This window comes from Lithobates pipiens, unplaced genomic scaffold (assembly GCF_037356315.1).
Source record: "Lithobates pipiens isolate NorthernLeopardFrog02 unplaced genomic scaffold, aLitPip1_a1.2 Scaffold_8, whole genome shotgun sequence".
Classification (NCBI taxonomy): domain Eukaryota; kingdom Metazoa; phylum Chordata; class Amphibia; order Anura; family Ranidae; genus Lithobates; species Lithobates pipiens.
Window position 1 is genome coordinate 279,156,797 of NW_027507903.1, and position 14,726 is coordinate 279,171,522.

The 14,726-nt window shown below is 42.5% G+C and overlaps 1 protein-coding gene across 2 annotated transcripts in view; it reads left to right on the forward strand.

Annotated features, from left to right (window-relative positions):
• The window catches only part of APPL2 (adaptor protein, phosphotyrosine interacting with PH domain and leucine zipper 2), a 148,422-nt gene that overhangs the window by 79,449 nt on the left and 54,247 nt on the right, over positions 1 to 14,726 (forward strand). For both annotated transcript variants that reach the window (XM_077472096.1, XM_077472097.1), the window contains 3 exons: positions 5,334 to 5,416; positions 6,931 to 7,089; positions 13,709 to 13,897. In XM_077472096.1, the coding sequence (XP_077328222.1) occupies positions 5,334 to 5,416; positions 6,931 to 7,089; positions 13,709 to 13,897 (431 nt within the window). The remainder of the gene's footprint in view (positions 1 to 5,333; positions 5,417 to 6,930; positions 7,090 to 13,708; positions 13,898 to 14,726) is intronic.

The following is a 14,726-nucleotide window of genomic DNA, read 5'->3' on the forward strand; positions in this document are numbered from 1 at the left end:
CTGGATGGCCAGCTGGGAGAAATCCTCCCTGGACCCATTTCAGTCCAAGGTGTACTTAGGGTACCAGTTCGACTTGGTGGCCCAAAGAATATTTCTTCCTCCAGAAAAAATTTCAAAATTTCAGGGAGCAATGGCAGCTCTCCTCGAGACTGGAGAGGCCTCATTAACCACTTACCGACCAGCGCACGACGATGTACGTCCTATTTTTGAAGAGGGATATCTCGGTAACGGCAGCAGCTGCTGCCACAACCGAGATATCCATCTCTTCAGGCGCCGGTCCGCTGTACGATAATGGTGGTCTCCGCGGCAGATTCGCTGCCAGATCACCGCTATCGACGGCGGGAGAGGTGCCACCCCGCCCTCCCGCACCTTCCGCCGCTTACCCGAGCCATCAGTAGCGGCGGAGGCGATCGGGTCCTTTCACTAGCTGGGTATAGAGACGAGTGAGGCTAAGATGGCCCCCACTCGTCTCTATACCATAGGAGGGCGGAAGCGACGTCAAAACGTTACTTACGCCCATACCTCTTAAAGGTATATTTTTTTTCAATGTCACTTTTTCTTTTTATTTATTTATTTTTTTTTGCATTTTAGTCCAAATATGAGATCTGAGGACTTTTTGAGGACCCGTCATGCTTTTTTCTATTACAAGGGATGTTTACATTCCTTGTAATAGGAATAAAAGTGATCCATTTTTTTTTTTAAAACAGTGTAAAAATAAATAAAATCAATTAAAATAAATAAGAAAAAAAAAAAGGTTTTTAAAAACACCCCGTCACGACGAGCTTGCGCACAGAAGCGAGCGCATACGTGAGTAGCGCCTGCATATGAAAATGGTGGTCAAACCACACATCTGAGGTATCACCGCAATCGGTAGAGCGAGAGCAATAATTCTAGCCCTAGACCTCCTCTGTAACGCAAAAAATGCAACCTGTAGAATTTTTTAAATATCGCTTATGGAGATTTTTGAGGCTAAAAGTTTGACGCCATTCCACAAGCGGGTGCAATTTTGAAGCGTGACATGTTGGGTATCAATTTACTCTGCGTACCATTATCTTTCACATTATAAACAAAAATTGGGCTAATTTTACTGTTGTCTTATTTTTTTTTTATTCAAAAAAGTTAATTTTTTCCCAAAAAAGTGCACTTGTAAGACCGCTGCGCAAATACGGTGTGAAAAAAGATATTTCAATGACCGCCATTTTATTCTCTAGGGTGTTAGAAAAAAAACAATATAAAATGTTTGGGGGTTCTAAGTAATTTTCTAGCAAAAAAAAATGTTTTAAACATGTAAACACCAAATCTGAAAAAGAGGCCTGGTCCTTAAGTGGTTAAGGAACATCATGAGAGTACTAGGGCTCATGACTTCTCTGGGCCCAGCTCCATTCCCGGGAGCTCCAGGAATTTCTTCTCTCCTCTTGGGGCGGGAGAAGAGAAACCCTGCAGTCATTTAGGACAACGCTTGAGAAACACCAGATTGATACCCCATCAGGCAGGGAGAGCCCCCTCGCAGGAGGACATGTCCACCAGCTATACGGGAGGGTCCCAGGAACCTGCCCCCTACCACTCAGATGAAGTAGAGGGCCAGGCCTCAGAAATAAGCTCCTGGGGGGGGGGGGGTAGATTCCGATCAGGACAGCCAGGTGGAGGCTAGGCCTGGGGGTCACCTTTTTTCAGCTGAGGACATGGAAGGTCAAAGCCATTTATACATCGGAGGACACTCAGATGCCCTCCACCCAGGTATCTGCTCAGGATAGGGTGTATAGAGGGTTGGGTAAAGCTGCAAGCTAGATCCTACCTGGTATACCAGCGTAGATGCCCCTTTAAGGAAGAGGAGGAAGAGAAATTCTTTAAGTTCCCTCGCTTGGATGCATCCTTAGTGCAGGTGTCCAAGAGGTCGGACTTGTCCTTTGAGGATCAGATGGATAAAAAAATCTGAGACTTTGTTGCGTAGAGCCTGGGAGGCCAATGCTGCAGCTATGGGCTCAGTATTAGCCTCAGCCTGTGTGGCCAGAAACACAGACGCTTGGCTCAACAGGTTGATGGACCACGTCTCGTGTAAAAAAGAATCCAAGGAAGTGGTTGACTCCTTGGAAATAATTGGGAGAGCGGTAGCCTTTTTGGCAGACGCAGCGGTGGAGACAGTAACAACGACTGCTAAGTCAGTGGCACTACTGAACTCCGCTAGGAGGGCCTTATGGGTAAAAACATGGGATGGAGATTTTACCTCCAAGTCCCGACTATGTGGTATTCCCTTTGAAGTCTCCCTTTTTTTGGTATTCCCTTTGAAGGGACCCGTTTGGATCGGGACTTGAGCAAGTGCTTTCTCGATCCACAGAAAAGGGTAAGAGATTCCCTACAAAGTCAAACAGAGAAAGGGGGAAAACATTTTTTCGAGGCCCCTCCGCAAAAAGTCAGTCTAAGAGTAAAAGTGGCCAGAAAAAATGTGGGAGCTCGGGAAGGGCAAGGAAAAAAGCGGGATCCTTTTTTCCGGCTCTGGACCTTCCAACAAAGAAACCAAATGACGCCAACATAAAGGTTGGCGCAAGGCTCTTGTGATTCCTCCCTCAGTGGGAGAAGATCACACAGAGCCCCTATATCCGCCGCTTACCCGAGCCATCAGTAGCGGCGGAGGCGATCGGGTCCTTTCACTAGCTGGGTATAGAGACGAGTGAGGCTAAGATGGCCCCCACTCGTCTCTATACCATAGGAGGGCGGAAGCGACGTCAAAACGTTACTTACGCCCATACCTCTTAAAGGTATATTTTTTTTCAATGTCACTTTTTCTTTTTATTTATTTTTTTTTTTTTTTTGCATTTTAGTCCAAATATGAGATCTGAGGACTTTTTGAGGACCCGTCATGCTTTTTTCTATTACAAGGGATGTTTACATTCCTTGTAATAGGAATAAAAGTGATCCTTTTTTTTTTTTTAAAACAGTGTAAAAACAATTTTGAAGCGTGACATGTTGGGTATCAATTTACTCTGCGTACCATTATCTTTCACATTATAAACAAAAATTGGGCTAATTTTACTGTTGTCTTATTTTTTTTTTATTCAAAAAAGTTAATTTTTTCCCAAAAAAGTGCACTTGTAAGACCGCTGCGCAAATACGGTGTGAAAAAAGATATTTCAATGACCGCCATTTTATTCTCTAGGGTGTTAGAAAAAAAACAATATAAAATGTTTGGGGGTTCTAAGTAATTTTCTAGCAAAAAAAAATGTTTTAAACATGTAAACACCAAATCTGAAAAAGAGGCCTGGTCCTTAAGTGGTTAAGGAACATCATGAGAGTACTAGGGCTCATGACTTCTCTGGGCCCAGCTCCATTCCCGGGAGCTCCAGGAATTTCTTCTCTCCTCTTGGGGCGGGAGAAGAGAAACCCTGGAGGAAAGAGTGTGGCTTGGAAGGGAGGTAGGGATAGATTTCTGGCATTTTTATTATTATTATTATTATTATTATTTTTTTTTAGTAATGGCGGCGATCTGCGATTTTTATCGTGACTGCGACATTATGGCAGACACATCGGACACTTTTGACACTATTTTGTGACCATTGTCATTTATACAGCGATCAGTGCTATAAATAGCCACTGATTACTGTATAAATGACACTGACAGGGAAGGGGGTTAAACACTTGGGGGCGATCAAGGGGTTAAGTGTGTCCTAGGGAGTGATTCTAACTGTGGGGTGATGGGCTACCACTGATATGACAGCGATCACTGCTCCCAATGACGGGGAGCAGTAGATCCCTGTCATGTCACTAGGCAGAACGGGGAAATGCCTTGTTTATATGGGCATCTCCCTGTTCTGCCTTTCCGTCTCTCGATCGCGGGCCGCCGGTGAACCATTTGCCTGTACGAGCCATTCTGCCGACGTCTGTGTGTGCAGTGGTCAGCAAGCTGTTAAATAAAGTTTGTATTTTTATATATCTTCTGAGCACTTGTTTCTTCCTTGGGGGTTTAGGACAACTGGTAAAGTCCTTACTTTTTTTTCCTTTTTCTGTTTGAATTCCTATGAATGTGGTGCCATATTAATCGAGTTATATCTCCTTGTTTTACTAAAGCTTACATTTCTTTATTCTTTGAGTCCTTTTACACTGGTGTTCAGTTTTTTAGTTCAGTCACTTTTTTATTGTAAAAAAAATAGGATCAAAAATGGAAATGGATATGGATGTAAATTTTTACATCCGTTTTCATGTCCACTGACATCCGTTTTTCCTCAGTTTTTTTACAAAAAGAAGTCACTGAACTGAACTGAACTAAAAAACTGAAGTCCATGTTTTTGGGTGAAAAACAAATGTCAGCGGATCGGATGTAAGCAGATGTTGTCCACTAGCATCTGTTTTTCGTTCGTTCCATTTTTTAAATGGAAGAAAAATAGGGTTTTGTTCCGTCTCAGAAAACGGAACTTAACGGAGGTGGATGTAAGCGGATAATCATCCGCCAACGTCTGCTAGCCCATAGACATACATGTATGTCCGTTTTTCATCCACCAATGGATGGAGGAAGAACGGGCATGCGGAACGCCCATGTGAAAGGACCCTAACACTTTAGGGCTTACTCTATATTAGAGACAGTTTGTTATTTACCTTGACTTACAAATCAGACAAGCTTTCAGTAGATAAATGGACTGGCAGCTAATTTGAGATTGATTGTGTCAGCCATTGCCCTATACACTATGACAGTGTTTCTCAACCTTTTTTCAGTCAGGGCACCCTTTAGAATTATGGACAATCTCAAGGCACTCTGTTCTCCGGTTATAGTCTCGAGGCACCCCATTCTAAAATGCAAAAAACGATTCTAATAGATTTGTATAAAGCAGCAATACCCACACATCTAGGAAACCCAATGTTAGAGGTGATTTATTATTCCAAAGCAAATACACTTTTGCATACTGTTACTGACTAGTATTCCAATGTTTTTCTTCTCCCTCAATTTTTCTCCATCACTCAGCTAATGTGACCCCCCCAATGCTAATTGTGAGGGGCAGGGGAGGGTCAAACAAGGATTCTGCACAGGAAATCATCATCATCCTCCTTATTAACTGATGATGTCATTGGTTGTTAGGACCCTAGCGGCTAGAAGGTTGTAATGGTGCAAAATAAAAATCTCTGACTTTGTGTAACTAAAAGGCAGGCTTGTTCAACTCGCTGGCTTGTATACAATTTTTGGGCAATTTGTAGGCATTTTGCCAAGGCACCACTGAAGATGCCTCAAGGTGCCTGGACACCCTGGTTGGATAATGTCCAGGCATTTTTTGTAATTGTAAAAATGATGCGAGGTACTGTGTTCATCTCATATGTGATGGGTGTTTCTCTTGAACAATGTTTTTCAGATTGACTTTTTAAAAAAAGGATCTGAAATGTTTTCCAAAAAAATGGACGAATTTCTTTCATCTGTAACAAACATGATTCAGAGGTAAGGTATGCGGCAATAATTGTTACTGTTAAGCCTAAGATGGTCTGTGACTCATTGCTTTGAAAGACTTGGCCTGAATTATTTGGCTCAATAGCATCTTCCTTTATTTTTTTTTTATTTTTTTTCTTTATACACCTATGTATTTTCTCTTCTCTATACTTTCCCATCAATCTAAATTTATAAGAAAAAAAACAGGTCTGCTGGCATTTTACAAAGTCTGGACTAAATTTCAGGTTCCAATATATGCATAGTCAACAAAAAAAATTGTCCTGTGCACATGTAGCCAATTATCATGAAGCTCAAATTTGTTAATTAGGAAAAGCTGCACATGAAGCACAGTATTGCTTTTCAAAAAGTCAGACATGGTATTCTAATGAATCACATTCACTACAGAGCACAAAGCTGATATCTGAATGTTTGGTTTGCCTAGGTTGATATACACCTTTCCTTTTTATAGTATGCCTGATATAAAGGTCCCTTTTTATTATGTCGTACATAGTAAATATTTAATTGTACTGTGATGAGTAATGCACACGTGGTTTAGTGCAGATGGCGCTTTGTTCTTCAGAACACCCATGTGTGTCATCTCTTCTTTTTGTAGGTGGGAATAGGTGTTAACCTGTATGCAGAAGAGAATTTACAGTTCTGTATTTGGCATGAAGATTCTGAAACTTAAATATGACTTTATATTTCAGATTTATAGGTGAACCCCAGCTTGACCTTTAGTCTTGCACAGTTGTATAGACTCCTCCACTGTACTGATATTGCTTACCCTGATTTTACTGCATACAGTGACCTTCCCATGGTGTGCATTAGAAGCTGCAGCAAGTCGGATCCTATTTCCAGGCTGGAAAATGTCCAACATAATCTAGCTCTATGGTTCCCTACCTCAGTCCTCAAGTAACAAATCATGTTTTCAGGATTTCCTTTACCTAGCACAGGTCCTCTAAATCAAAGTTAAGGGCTTGACCACTATTTTATTTAGGGGAAATTCCCAGAACATGGTCCATTAGGAATACTTGACAAATTAAGTTGGTAAACCCTGAAATAGCCCATTCTGTCCCAGTCTGACTGTTCTTGGCCCACTCTTTTATTCATAAGGTTTCAGTACTTTCGATTATGGAGGTGCAGCATCAAATGTGGGCATTACCTAGACTGGTCTGCAGGCTGCCTAGGAATGCCCAGTCCCCCAGGTTAACGCCCAATCAAGGCATTTTATTATTTGCATAACTCCTTTCAAGAGTCGACTCATTGCTTGCATCAGGGCTGAGGGCTTTTTTAGAGGAGTACTAAGGCAGGATGCTGTCAGGTTTTCAGGACGCTATGTACAGCATCTTGGTGGCCCCAGCTACCAGCCACGATGTGCCTGCATTGCATAGAGCAACAGAGTAATATGGAAATAACCAAGGAGGGTAAAATAAAAGCAGACTAAACTTCAACCTTATGGTGTCAGTAAAACAATTTGTCATTCACTAAAAGTCTATTTGAAATAATGATGTGACCCGCCCTTGCAGGATACAAGGAGAACTCGAAACAGAATCAGATGCCATGAGGATTTCTCAGCAAGAACTTCTGTCTGGTAATGATGCCATGTATACTCCAGATTATGATGTTACGTCACCAATCATCAACCGAAACCTGATTCAAAAGGCTGGTTATCTCAATATGAGGAGGTAATGTGTTTTTCACTGGAAAAATAAATTAAAGTGATACTAAACACACCATAAATCATTAAGTCACAGGGAAAAAATAAAAAAATGAATTTCCTTGAACATTAGCAGCGCTTATTGAAACTCAGATTGAACAGACACTTGTTATAAATAAATATCATTATCAGCAAGAGTCAACAATGAGCATACTCCTCAGCCTCAAAATAGAAAATAAAATACGGAGTGTTATCAATAAAAAGTTCATTCAACAAAGGTTCATTAATAAACGAAGGTGACTGTGCCAAAGACAAGAATCTCATCCAGACAATGATGGGAGGTCAATTCAAACGTGAAATTAAGTCCTTCACCACACCTCTTGTGCAGGTCCCTGCAGGTAATGCACTTACCAGACACCACTGGTTAGAGAGCCTATCGAATATACAGATTCACCTTCTCACATAACCAAGCGTCCTTTTGGGCTCATAATCAAATAAAAAGAAGCAACATAGCGTAATCCCGTACAGCTCGCGTTTATTAATAATAAGTAAAACTCACAATAAAACACTCACAAACAATCTTGATTCATCAAAGCATATAGGTATCGCAACGGTTGTGCAATCGAATCTAACCTGACACCGCTCCCGCTGTGTTCCTGGGAAGGCAAGATCGTCACACCTCAACCTCAATGGGAAGCTACATAGCTATGAACTGACGCATTTCAGTCATCACTTTCGTCAGAGGGCGTGGCTATGCAGTGCAGCAAACTTCAATAAATACACCGACAGACACCTCCTCCAGCAGTCGCATGCAGCATGACGGCATCCTCTGCTCGTCCATAACAGCAAAATCAAGATTTATTTTTTTTTGCCCCTTTTTGTTTTTTCACAAAATTGCCATATCAGTTTATTTCTCACACACAGCATATGCATACCACAAATTACACCCCAAAACACATTCTGCTATTACTCCCGAGTACGGTGATACCACATGTGTCAGACTTTTACACAGCGTGGTCATATACAGAGGCCCAACATGCAGGGAGCGCCATCAGGCGCTCTGGAGCACCCAGGACAATTCTGACATTTCTCTCCTACATGTAAAAATCATCATTTATTTGCTAGAAAATTACATAGAATCCCAAAACATTATATATGTTTTTTTAGCAAAGACCCTAGAGAATACAATAGTAGTCGTTGCAACTTTTTATCTCACATGGTAATTGTGCAGCAATTTTTCGAATTCGTTTTTTTTGGGGAAAAAAACTGTTTTGTGCTTTTAAAAAAACAAAACAGTAAAGTTAGCCCAATGTTTTTGCATAATGTTAAAGATGAAGTTATGCTGAGTAAATAGATACCTAACATGTCACCCTTCAAAATTGCACATGCTCGTGGAATGGTGCCAAAAGTCGCTACTTAAAAATCCCCATAGGTGACGCTTTCAATTTTTTTACTGGTTACATGTTTTGAGTTACAGAGTAGGTCTAGGGCCAGAATTATTGCTCTCGCTCTAACGTTCACAGCAATGCCTCACATGGTTTGAACACCGTTTTCATATGTGGGCGGGACTTGCGTATGCGTTCGCTTCTGCATGCGAGCACATGGGGACAGGGACGCTTTAAAAAAAAAAATGTTTTATTGTTCATTTTACTTTATTTATTTTAGTTTGACACTTTTTTTGTCCCCAAAAATAATTTTTTTGATCACTTTTATTCCTATTACAAGGAATGTAAACATCCCTTGTAATAGGAATATGGACCCTGTGGACCCGACGGTCATGGATGCTCTCGAGTGCGGGTGAGAGCAGAATTCTGGGAGGACGTCATATGACACACTATTTAAAGCGGAGGTCCACCCTAAAGTGGACCTTCCGCTCATCGGAACCCTCCCCCCCTCCGGTGCCACAATCGGCACCTTTCAGGGGGGAGGGGGGCGCAGTTACCTGGATAATCCAGGTAACTGCACCCACTTCCGGGATAGCTCTCTGCAGAAAGGGGCGTAACTTACGCCCCTTTCCGCAAGTGCCCGCCCCTTCCCGCAAGTGCCCCGCTGCCTGCTGGGAAACACACAGATCCCAGAGGCAGCGGGGAGCGTCCTTATTGCGCAGCGCGATTCGCGCATGCGCAGTAGGGAACCGGGAAATGAAGCCGAAAGGCTCCATTTCCTGATTCCCATACCCAAGATGGCGGCGGCAGGACCCGACAGACGACCTACAGATCGGCTTCGGGTGCCGACATCGCGGGCGCGCTGGACAGGTAAGTGTCACTATTTTAAAAATCAGCAGCTGCAGTATTTGTAGCTGCTGGCTTTTAAAAAAAAAAAAAAACGCGGAGTCCCGGTGGACTCTCGCTTTAATTTACATCGTTCCTTCTATTTCTGTAGGCGGATGGTGACACTAATTTAATAAAAAAAAATTCTAAGTACCTATAGTTGTCATATGACTCAGATCTTTCCCAGCGTGTTTGCAAAAAGCATAAGCAGTATGAGCTGCCGCTGGTCACTTCAAAATAAAATAAAAATAAAAAAAGCTTTTGTAATACAGAGTAAAAATAATTAATATCCATAAACCGTTTTAAATTGGCATACAAATATATATTTTTGAAATCCAATCTTTATTATGTTTTGGCAATAACCTGGTGTGGATGGTTTTTTCCAAGCCACAGACTATGCCACACCCCTCCAGCCTGTGTCTTAGAATAGGAGGGAGGTAAAACCTCCATAAATCTACATGGAATATCCTGACCCCATTGTGTTTAGTTGGCTAGTAGGCATGAAGGAGGATGGAGGAAGTTGGCTGTCATTTACCACTGTGTATACATGCACATGTGTGACTCGATAGTCACATGGTCTGCTCAGATGTGATAGTAAATGCTCAGCATAGAAACTCACTGAAAACTGAGCATGTGCCACCACAGCTGCAAGATCCCTAGCTGCATTGGGGACATGAACAGAAGGTGGACATAGAGAGAGCAGCAAGATCAACCAAGTTTTTTACAGAATACAGAAACTGAATCTCATAATGAGTGAGTATGAACAGCATGTAATACACTGTTTATTGATAGTTTCTTTATGATGTGGGTTTAGTGACACTTTAAGGCTAAGCCATTCAGTTATACAGCGTTGTTCACCATTTCACAGTATGTAATTATACATGTGCTAGGCTGTACTTATATGTATTTAAGAATTAAAGAGCTGTTTAAAATCATTGGGATCATATGCATTCATTGCTAAAAAAAGAAAAAGAAAAAAAAAAGAAGTTAAGATAATCTAGTGTTTTTTTGGGCTTTGCTCCTGGAGCCAGTCAGGACACAACATACATGCTTGCTGCACCTAGTTGTACAGCTGTGGCCAAACGTTTTGAGAATATTGCACAAATATACATTTTCACAAATTCTGCTGCCTCAGTTTTTATGATGACAATTTGCATATTCACCAGAATGTTATAAAGAATGATCAGATGAATTGCAATTAAAAGTCCTTCTTTGCCATGAAAATGAACTTAATCCCCCAAAAAAACCCAACAAAAACATTTCCCCTGCATTTCAGCCCTGCCATTTAAAGGAGCAGCTTACATGTTAGTGATTCTCTCGTTAACACAGGTGTCAGTGTTGACAAGGACAAGGCTGGAAATCACTCTGTAATGCTGATTGAGTTAGAATAACAGACTGGAAGCTTTAAGGAGGATGGTGCTTGAAATCATTGTTCTTCCTGTGTTAACCATGGTTACCTGCAAGGAAATGTGCAGTCATCATTGCTTTGTGCAAAAAGGGATTCACAGGGAAGTATATAACTGCTACTAAGATTTTACCTAAATCAACCCTTTATTGGCTTATCAAGAGCTTCAAGGAGAGAGGTTCAGTTGTTGTCAAAAAGGCTTCAGGATTCCCAAGAAAGTCCAGCAAGTACCAGAACTGTCGTCTTCTGTTGATTTTGCTGCAGGATCGGGGCACCACCAGTGCAGAGTTTGCTCAGGAATGGCAGCAGGCAGTTGTGAGTGCATTTGCACATGCAGTGAAGCAAAGACTTTTGGAAGATGGCCTGGTGTCAAGAAGGGCAGCAAAGAAGCAACTTCTTTCCAGGGAAACATTAGGGACAGACTGATATTCTGCAAGAGGTACAGGGATTGGACTGCTGAGGACTTGGGTAAAGTAATTTTCTCTGATCTGATGGTTTGGGGCATCTGGGGAAAAAACCTTGTCCGAAGAAGAAAAGATGAGCGCTACCATCAGTCCTGTGTCATGCAAACAGTAAAGCATCCAGAGACAATTTACATGTGGGGTTGCTTCTCAGCCAAGGGAGTGGGCTCACTCACAATTTTTCCTAAGAACACAGCAATGAATAAAGAATGATGCAAAAACATCCTCAGAGAGCAACGTCTCCCAACCATCCAAGAATAGTTTGGTAATGAACAATGCCTTTCCCAGCATGGTGGAGCACCTTGCCATAAGGCAAAAGTGATAACTAAGTGGCCTGGGGAACAAAACATTGCAATTTTGGGTTCATGGCCAGGAAACTCCCCAGAACTTAATCCCATTGAGAAATTGTGGTCAATCCTCATGAGGCGGGTGGTGCGGTGCAGCGTGGCTCTCTCTCTGGTGGTGCGGGAACAGCATGGCTCTCTCTCTAGTGGTGCGGTACAGTGTGGCTCTCTCTGGTGGTGAGGTGCAGCGTGGCGCTCCCTCTGGTGGTGCGGTGCAGCGTGGCTCCCTCTCTGGTGGTGCGGGAACAGCATGGCTCTCTCTCTAGTGGTGCGGTACAGTGTGGCTCCCTCTGGTGGTGAGGTGCAGCGTGGCGCTCCCTCTGGTGGTGCGGTGCAGCGTGGCTCCCTCTCTGGTGGTGCAGCGTGGCTCTCTCTGGTGGTGCGGTGCAGCGTGGCTCTCTCTCTGGTGGTGCGCGGCTCTGTCTCTGGTGGTGCGGTGCAGCGCGGCTCTGTCTCTGGTGGTGCTGGGGCTATTAGTTCCCCAGCACAGACCTCTTTCGTTTTGTATGACTCCTGTAGTAGCTGCTACAGGCACTTCTGCTTGTTTCCAGGTTTCCCCCCCCCCCCCCCCCCCAGCAGTGTGCATGCTGGGGAGTGTAGTCTGCTCCCTGCTGAAAACAATTGGGCTACCTATCTCTGGGACTACATTTCCCATGATGCCCCTCTAGGTCTCTGATTGGCCCTCTGTTGTGGCCAATGGTGAGGGAAGCTTTCTCCTCACATGTGCTGCCGACAAGAGAAGGGGGGGGCGTGAGCGGGGGAAACGTCTTGACAGCAGCCCCGCCCCTTGCCTCACCGTGCGGACACCTTGGCTGGAGGAGCAGTCCCTGGGAGCAAAGAGCGGAACTGTCAGTGCGGCCTAAACAGCAACATTCTATGGAGCAGGTGGCCCCGGCCCACCGGGCAAATGCCCGGTCTGCCCTATGGCCAGTCCGGGCCTGGAGTAGGATAATGTCACTCTGCACATCTGCAGATGTTCAGTCATCCCAGCACACAGGATCTGTGCCGGATTGTAAACTGAGCTGCACTTGTGTAGCTCTGTGTACATTTCAAGGAAGATTGCGAGCATATGCCCATGATGCAATTTTTTTAATACTTTTTTTTTTTTACTTTTGCTGATCAGATCATACACTGCATCCAACTTCTTATGAAAATTCCAAATCTCCTTTACACTTGGAGAAAAATCTGTCCTTGGCCTTGTATTTTAGTATGAAGTGTTTCAGTACCAACATTGGAGTGACTTTAGTTTTTTTTTTTTTTTTTTTTTTCTTGTCTGAAATGGGAACCTGGGCATAATTAATTATAATTGAGTTTCAAATGCTTTATCAGTAGCAGCCCTGTTTTCATGTGGCTGTCTGCTTTGGGTATTGGCAACTGGAATCCTATTCAATGGCCTTTTAAGTCACTACATATCGACTGAATTATGCCAAGTAACTGGCCATTTTTCCAAATCTATTGATTGTTTTTCAGGTGGTTTGAATTTAAGACTGCAATTTTATCCAGGTCATATTGTAGGCCTTCTGGTAATAGATGATCATAATATTTAGTGCTGCCATTTGGTATTCTCCATTGTGTTTCTTTTAAAGTAAGTTTTTTAGTAATGAAACCAAATTCTAATTGACAGCAGTTTTGATGAAAGAATGATTACAAGAGAAGTATGGGAATAAAAAAAAAAAAAAAGCAAACCTAAGTACTCGCCTAGGGGCATGCAGCATTGGTCTGATGCTGCATCTGTTCCCTGCTGCCTCTTGGACCGAGAGCTGAGCGATCAAAGACTGCTGATCGCTCCAGTCTCCGTCTTCAGTGAGCTGTGAGCATCAGCCTGCTCTGTGCTATGCCCCTCCAGCTCTCACTGGAGCGATGAGCTGGGCAGGAGTGGCTGGCTCAGGCTGAGTTGTGTGCCGAGAGTCTGAGCCAGCTAATGGTCCAGGCATCTGGGTAGATCCCAACATTAAAGTCGGGCTCTCCCCAAAAGTCTGTTTCGGCAGAGTGATGCGCAGAGCTAAGTGCACTCCTGTGATCCACAGGAGAAGTAGTGCAAAAAAAAGCTTTGGCCCTGCTTCTCCTTTTTAAGCTTGGACTTCTCGATGCCTATTGCCTCAACCTAGTGCTGTTTATTTTCTGTAATTTTCACTTGTAAACTAATCACAGTTTTTAAACATTTCAGTAAAACAGGCCTGGTCACTACAACTTGGGAGAGACTATATTTTTTTACACAAGGCGGAAACCTAATGTGTCAGCACCGAGGTGAGGTGGCTGGAGGCCTTATTAAAGACTTGGACAATTGTTCTGTCATGGCAGTGGACTGTGAGGATAGACGATACTGCTTCCAAATCACTGCTCCCAGTGGCAAGACGTGAGTAATAGTAATGTGTGATTAACTTGAGTGTAAACACCCCAAAAATATTCTCACTTTTTCTTGTGTCAGACAGTTGAATGTGACTGTCACATGGCTGAAAACTACAGTAAATGGCACATGCATTATAAATAAATTGAATTGAGCCTTTTGGTCTACTTAGATGTCTGATTTTACTTACAGTTGAAAATGTGATTGTATTAAGTGGGGCTTGAGAAAGTTGATTTTATTATTATTATTATTATTATTATTTTTTTTTTTTATATATATACTTCCAAAATATTTTGAAATAGATATGTTGTATTTCATTAATTATGTGATTCTCTCAGATTTTCTTTAATATATTCCATAAAAATTAGAAACAATTACTACATGACTATAGTGGGTACGATACTATAATGCATTTAGTAAACCAAACAGCTGTGGCTGTAGTTCCATCACATGACTGACGTATCTTGTGTCATTTTTGGGCTTTGGGCAAATTTTTACTATCACCGGAGAGGAAGAAAAAAAAGTTTGCTGTTTGCCATAATGATGCCTTTTAAATGGTGCAATTTTTTTTTCATTGCAAGTTTGTAATAACTAGTGGTGTGTTCCTAATGGGTAGGCTGCTTGTCAAAGCCTATCACTGGTCACGAAATTGGAACGTGTGTAATCTGTATAGCTTGACCGTTGTTTCAAGCTATATGTCCCGTGTAAAAAGCTCTTTCAAGTCTACCCAACAAACAGAAGAGCATGTCATCTGCTTCTAGTTTCAGTTATGTTGCTTGTGTACAAATATATGGGTATGGTCATTAGGAACTTGCCTGCTTGAGAAGGTTCTGATGGA